At 49.4% G+C, this 6817-nt stretch overlaps 1 protein-coding gene across 4 annotated transcripts; it reads right to left on the reverse strand.

The window, feature by feature from the left end:
- Positions 1-2443: 2443 nt before the first annotated feature.
- On the reverse strand, positions 2444-5619 carry Zcchc12 (zinc finger CCHC-type containing 12). 4 transcript variants are annotated; one of them, XM_057759717.1, is made up of 5 exons: positions 5552-5619; positions 5396-5467; positions 4989-5046; positions 4658-4791; positions 2444-4258 (listed from the first exon to the last, which is right to left on the reverse strand). In XM_057759717.1, the coding sequence occupies exon 5, from the start codon at positions 4170-4172 to the stop codon at positions 2970-2972; it is 1203 nt and encodes a 400-aa protein (XP_057615700.1). In that variant the 5' UTR covers positions 4173-4258; positions 4658-4791; positions 4989-5046; positions 5396-5467; positions 5552-5619; the 3' UTR covers positions 2444-2969. The 4 variants fall into 4 exon arrangements, with proteins under 4 accessions (XP_057615700.1, XP_057615704.1, XP_057615701.1 ...); XM_057759721.1 differs by having other exon boundaries at positions 4989-5049; positions 5552-5617; XM_057759718.1 differs by lacking the exon at positions 5552-5619 and having other exon boundaries at positions 5396-5545.
- Between the last annotated feature and the right edge of the window lie 1198 nt (positions 5620-6817).

Raw genomic sequence — 6817 nt, forward strand, 5'->3', positions numbered from 1 at the left:
ATCACCTCTCTCTCTCTCTCTCTCTCTCCCCTCTGCTTCCTGACTGTAGGTGCAGCGGACCGATTGCCTCGGGCTCCTGCTGCCATGCCTTCTCCACTGCGGTGGACTGCACTGCCACACTGTGAGCCAAGACAAAGTATTCCACAGGTTCCTTTGATAGAGTGTCTTGGCACATCATTGAGGGAAGTAATACAGCAAGTGTCCAGAGGGGCAGGTAACTGGCCGGGCGGTGGTGGCGCACGCCTTTAATCCCAGCACTTGGGAGGCAGAGGCAGGCGGATCTCTGTGAGTTCGAGACCAGCCTGGTCTACAAGAGCTAGTTCCAGGACAGGCTCCAAAACCACAGAGAAACCCTGTCTCAAAAAACCAAAAAAAAAAAAAACTTGTGCAAACTGGAGGACATTGGAAGCTCCAGTGGCTTAAGGAGCAACTTCCTCCTAGGAGCACAGGAAGTCACCTCTCTGGCTCTGAAGAGTAGAGTGGCTTCCAGGCACTCATGTGTGCTTTGGAGGGAGGCAAAGACTGGCCCTCTTGGGTCTTTGTTCAAAACTGACTTCTAAACCAAAGGATCAGAAGCAGTAGCGAGCCAGAGTGTCCGAGGCTCAAGGATTTTGTTTGTTTTTGTTTTTGTTTTTTTTAATTAATGCTGGGGGAACATGGCCCCAGGGCACAGGACAGTAGTGATTGTAAGGACAGATTGTGGGGTCATGAAATGGAGCAAGGGTGAGAAACTAGGAGGTGGTGAGGTGGCGATTCTAGAAAAAGTCAGATTCCGGATAAAACCTCTTGTAGGCAGCCCTGGGTGCCTGCTGCATCCTCCAGGTCTCAGCCCAGGACCTCTTGCCACTTCTAAGTGGACCATCAAATGCTAGCAAAATGGCATGCCTGATCCCTGTCTCAGAGACAAATCTGGGCCAATCTTGGTTCAGCGAGGACCAGGTTTCTAAATGAACCCCCATGTCTGCTATTCCTACCAAGATATCTGTCCCTACCAATCTCCATGTGAGTCTTCCTAACCCTCCTTCCCTCACCGCTATCCCCTGGCTCATAAAGCACTGTGCATACTCTTATTCTCTCAGTTTTGTGGGACCCGTATTTCCTACATGATAAACTCTCTCAGGGACTCAAATGCATGAATCCATTTCACTCTCTCCATACTGCCTTGCCCTGACAAGGAGATTGCTGACCTTTGCCTCTGTATGAATGAACTGGATTGAAAGTGATCTTACGTTGAATTGGGGTTTGGGGTTCTTGAGCTCCTATGCCCTATAGTTCACAGGATAAGGATTGGGCCACTGTCAAAGGCAGACCCTGCTGATGCTAAGCTCAAATGCTGCCCCCCCCCCACCCGTAATCAGGGAGGAAGCAGGGGGTAGTAGCAGCCCGCAGAAGAGAGCAGGATGCCAGCAATTGAAATTCAAAGATGCCACCCACAGGGAAAAATGCCCTTCCGGACCTGAGCAGGATCTGAATCATTGGAACTCCCACGTTAGGATCCTCCCTCAGCACTGGACTTCTCCACCTGCAGCCATCTCTGGAGTATTCGAGAAGAAAGCAGTGGAGACTTGTCAGTCAGTATAGGCCGTCATTTGGCTCCACAGGCCAGGGAACCTGGTCAGCTGTGGCAAAGGGATCCTTTGCTTTAGGAGATTTATTTAGCCTATTTCTTTTTCTTTCTTCGTGTGAGTGCACACACACACACACACACACACACACACACACGCTGGTATTGAGTCTAGAGCTGTATGCTTGTTAAACAAGTGTTCTGCATTTATTTGATGATTTGTTTGTTTATCTTTCTTTGTGTGTCTGCGTATGTGTCTGTGTGTGGTGGGAATTAAACCTAGAGCTTTATGCATGCTAAACAGTGTTCTGTATTTCTTTTCCTTTCTTAGTGTGCGTGCGTGCGTGCGTGTGTGTGTGTGTGTGTGTGTGTGGTGGGTACTGAGCCTGGAGCTTTATGCTTGCTAAACAGTCCAGTCCTCTGTATTTAGTTTTCTTTCTTCGTGTGTGTGTGTGTGTGTGTGTGTGTGTATGTGTGTGTGTGCGTGTTGGGGATTAAGCCTGTATCTTTATGATTTCTCACCAAATGCTCTGTCATTGAGTTACAGCCCCAATTCTTTTCTTTTAATTTTAAGACAGCTCTAAGTGACTTTCCCAGTCTGACTTTGAGCTCACTCTATTGCTCAAGGAGACCTTGAACTCAGGATTGGCCTGCCTCAGGCTCCAAGGAGACCTTGAACTCAGGATTGGCCTGCCTCAGGCTCCCGGATAGCTGCCACTACAGAGCTAGGCCACCAGGCCTGGCTTTTTTTCTCATCTGCAAGTTAAAAGCTTATTAAAAACAGAACACTTCAGACTATGATTCTGCTCCTGTATACCTTCTCACTATATTTTCCTTTTTTCCTTGGCTTCCTAAAATAATACCGCAGAGACATTAAAGTAGATGCTGACACATGTGTGCATATTTATTGACAAAGAAGGCCACAACATACATTTTGGTGAAAAAATACAGCATATAGAACAACACTTCTATTCGATCACTTTTGTCTATACACATACCTATCTAGAAACATAGGTACAGAGAAGTATTTAGCAGGATAGTCACCAAAGCGCTGATAATTGGTACACAGGGTAGAGAGTTCTGGGTAATTTTTACTTTGTTAAATAGCTTTCTTTCTTACTTGAAGATTGAACAGAGGACAATAGCACTTTCACAAAGAGAATAAGTTCACCAGGGGGATGGGTGCACACAGAAAGTAGATTCAGGCAGTGGGGAAAGGGAGCGCGGCCACACATGGATCAGGCCATTTCTCTCTACTGTCCTGGTCTTGAAGACCCTTTCCCTACCCGCAAAAGAAAACCACTTTGTGGGTTTCCTCATGCATTTACAAGTCTGTTCCCCCAACTTCTCCGTCAATGAACTCTGAATACAGGTAAGGGTTAATTCGAGGCTGGAGGAGAGCATCTTACTGTGGTTCACAGAAGAAAAAGGGTCCAAAAATGGCCTCTCTTGCCCTCGGTTCCTCAGGGTGGGACATCTCCTGCATGGTGACGATCAGATTCTCATTAAACTGGGCTTTTTCGGCCTCACACGTTTCTTTGGAGTGACCCTCCTCTCCACAAACGGGGCAGTGACCTGCAAGTCTCCGCTTCCTGCTTCTACGCAGCTCCCCCAAACTATTATTCGGACGCCCAGAACCACTGCTGGTGGAAGGAGACTGAATCTCAGGAATGTGGGGGGACTCAATGACCAGCACTTGGTCCTCGGATATAGCCCTGCCTAGGACGGGGGCGGCACTTGAGTATGGCAGTGGTGGGTCCTCGGGCTCCACCAAGATTACATCGTCATCTGAATCATCCGGAGAGTCATTTATCTCTATCACATCGCAGTCAGTATTGTTGATCATTATTGGTGGGGGGGGCTGAAATGTCACTGGACTGAGTGCCCTCTCCATCATTGGCTCAGATCTTCTGGGCCGCTTCTGTTTAATAAAAGTGTCCTCCCAATCCTCCTCCTCCCTTATCATCCTGATTAGCTCCAGGAAATCGGGAAGGCTCTCTGGCTCATTTGCATACATCCTGAGAAGCCCCTTAAGCCTGAGTCGAAGGTCTCTACTGAGCTCAGCCCCTACCAGGAGCTGGTGCAGGCGTGCCTTGTTTGCCTCCTCCTCAGCAAAGACCCCTGCCTGGATAGCACTCTGCAACTGCGACTCCAAACGGATCACATACAGCGATGTTTTCTCTTCAAGTGTCTGAACCATGTTAAAAAATTTACCATGGGCTATCACACTGCTCTCAGACTCCCCAAACACCAGTTTCATTACCCGCAAAAATTCTGCCACATTTAGGCCGGGGTTGGAAGCATGGAGCAAACGCATGACCTCCCGGGCAGGGCCCCTAAGGGTTTTCATCAGGCGCCTGACCTTTTCCTGCTCAGACATATGCCAATCAGGCAGGACCCCAGTGACTTGGCTCAGCCAGTTTTCAAAGGTTTCTTCCCCCTGGGTTAGCTCTACCCTCCCAGAGAACATCCTCATGTTTCTCTCTGCCATGCTGGCCATTAACGGACCGAGACTCCTGCCCAGGGACCTCATCATGGTATGAGCCCAAGGGGGCAAGGGTGGGTTCTGCCCCCGGCTGTTAGCCAAACGTGAAAGGATGCTAGTCATGGCTGACAACGGCGATAGGATATCTTAATATGTGATGCACAGGAAGTTATCTTCAGTCACGCGGCAGTCTCCAATCTCAGTAGGGGCTGCAAGAAATAAAGCGAGAGGGGGATTAATAAAGGAACAGGCTAGAGTTGTAATTATCGCACCTCAATAGCCCATATATCTCTCCACTGTCCTTAAAATACTGGGGAGGAGACCAATTGTAGCCCCCCGGAGCTAGCTGATCTTTCTGTACTAACGGAGTGCTTTTTACAGTCACGACATCCATACGCTCCTGCCAGTCCTGGGAGAGGGAGGGCAACTGTTGCTTCGACTGTAGATTTAACAGTGTGTGGAACTGAGGTCGGGCTCTCAAAATAAAGCAAATTCACAGGGGTTAGAGGGAGATCTCATGATCTCTGATCTTAACCACACTGCCCCCTCAAAGCTCCCAGACCATTACCCCCACCCTCCACCCCGTGATTTCTCAGATGCTTACATACCAGCTAGGACGCTGGAGTGAGCCTATATTTCCAGCCTCTGCAACCTGTGTCCTCCCAGGAGAAAGCTGGCCTCTGGGGTACGGTAGATCTCGGTCCACAGGGGCTCACAGATCCTGGAGCTCAGGACATCAAGACTGCGCCACATTAGAGAAGGGAAGTGTCAGAAACGGACTCCATCGTCATCGTCATCTTGATGCACCCTCCCCCTCCCTCTTCTCCCGCCCCCTTCTGCTGTCACCAGGCAGAAAATTCCCTCTCCCACCTTCTAAATACAATCTAAAATGATAACCCCCCCAGACACGCATTGCACCCCAAGACACCATTAGCCTACCCAGCTCTAACAATCAGCTGCACCGAATTCAAGTTGAGATTTCCGCTTTGATGAGCTGCTACTGAGAAAGGGAACATGAATTGGACACACCCACCCCCACAGTACCCAGGGAAATTAGAGGAGATGCATAGGGGGTTCGAGGCAAACATAATTCCTTCTCCCTCATCTTCCCTCAACCCCTTCCCCAGCCAGGCAAATCCTACCAAGTGTCATCTTCCAGGTGTCTTCCAAAGCACTCAGGCCATGCAAATGCTCCTTCCCCAGCTTCGCAATTGCTGATTCTCCAAGGCAGGAGCCACCTAGGACCCGCGGGCTTCCCCGCCCCCTTTCTCCCACCTCCTTACCAAGGACTCGCGTCCCCCCCCCACCCCGTTTTTTTTGTTTGTTTGTTTGTTTTGTTTTTTTACCTGCGATCTGCCGCTGGCCAGCAGCTGTTGCAACGCCTTCAGCTACGGAATCGGCCTTTCAGTCGGGTTACCCTGCAAAAGAAAAAGGGCTGGTGCTTCCAGAGCCGCAGAGCGACCCGAAGCTACCAGAAAGAGCTGCTTCACCCAGCCACCAACCCAGAGGTAACCGGATTCAAGCTGCGCAGTTCCCAGGTCCACTGCAGCGCTTTTATCAGCTGCCTACCGACACACAAAAGAAGTGTGACGAGCGGGCCAACAGAGCCAATCAGTGGAATGTGGGGGCGGTTCTTAGCCCAAGGGTCGGGGGGGGGGCAGCTGGAGGGGGGGGAAAGCGGGGGAGAAGAAAATGGAAAAGACGCAACAGGCCTCTGCAGCCAGCGCTGCCGGGCTAGTTTAGAGAGCCAATTTGCATTGTACCCCAGAGTTTGTGACTCCCTCCACCCTTGCCTTCTGCCTCTTCCTTTCTCCCTTGGCTCAGTATTGTGTCTTGAGGCCAGATGTGTATGTATGACATGGTAGAACCCAAATCAGGTAAAAACATTAAAAGGGGGGTTGGTATGAGGCTCCTTAGCTGGCTGCCTCAGAATTGCTTGGTAGGGTGACGTACCTCTGCAGTCCAGCTCTCTACGGAGGGAGGGGCAAGTGAGTCAGAAATTTGAGGCCAGTCTGAGCTACATAAGACCCTGTTGAAAGCTGTTTTGAAGCTACCTGTGGTGGTTAGTGCTTGCTATTGCCGCACTTGGGGGGTGGGGGTGGGGGGGCGGCTAGGAGGATCAGGAATTTCGGACCTGCTTTAGCTACACAGGTAGTTCAAGACCAGCCTGCGATGTACATGAGACCCTGGTTCAATGTATATGGGAAACAAAACAAAACATTTTTTTGGATCTTGATAGGAACACAGGCAGATTCTTGGATCCAGTCTCTGGGGATTCTGGTTTACTTAGGAGCGTAGGGCATGCTTTTGTGTTTTATAATTTTAACCGATGATGTAGCTGATTCTAAGGTTTATATTATCAGAAGGGCCCAGCTCTCCCTAAGGGCACGTGGCTAGGGTTAGTTATCGTTTTATTTTTATTTTGTTTGTTTGCTTTGTTGTTATTGTTGTTTTGAGACAGGGTCTTCCTCATACTATATCCCAGGCTGGTCTGGAACTTCCATCATAGCCCAGGCTGATCTGAAGCTAGGGACAATCCTATCTCAGCCTCCCAATTATCGCTATTACAGGCATGGACCACGATGTCCAGGTTAAACATTGTTGGATATTACTACAGAAATGTTCATTTTTTTGATCGGTATCATAAGCATCTTTTAGAGTTTGCCTGGTGTAAGCTATCAGTTCCCTGGGATGACAATTGTCAGATCCTTCCCTTCTACCTGTCTGCCTTAATGAGGGAGCTCTCAGCCAATTGGTCCCTTTGACAA

The sequence above is a fragment of the Chionomys nivalis genome, chromosome X (assembly GCF_950005125.1).
Source record: "Chionomys nivalis chromosome X, mChiNiv1.1, whole genome shotgun sequence".
Taxonomy (NCBI): Eukaryota; Metazoa; Chordata; class Mammalia; order Rodentia; family Cricetidae; genus Chionomys; species Chionomys nivalis.

What these genes read in the sequence shown, in the direction of transcription:
- Zcchc12 (XM_057759717.1), bottom strand. Translation starts at nt 4,172, where the DNA reads ATGACTAGCATCCTTTCACGTTTGGCTAACAGCCGGGGGCAGAACCCA.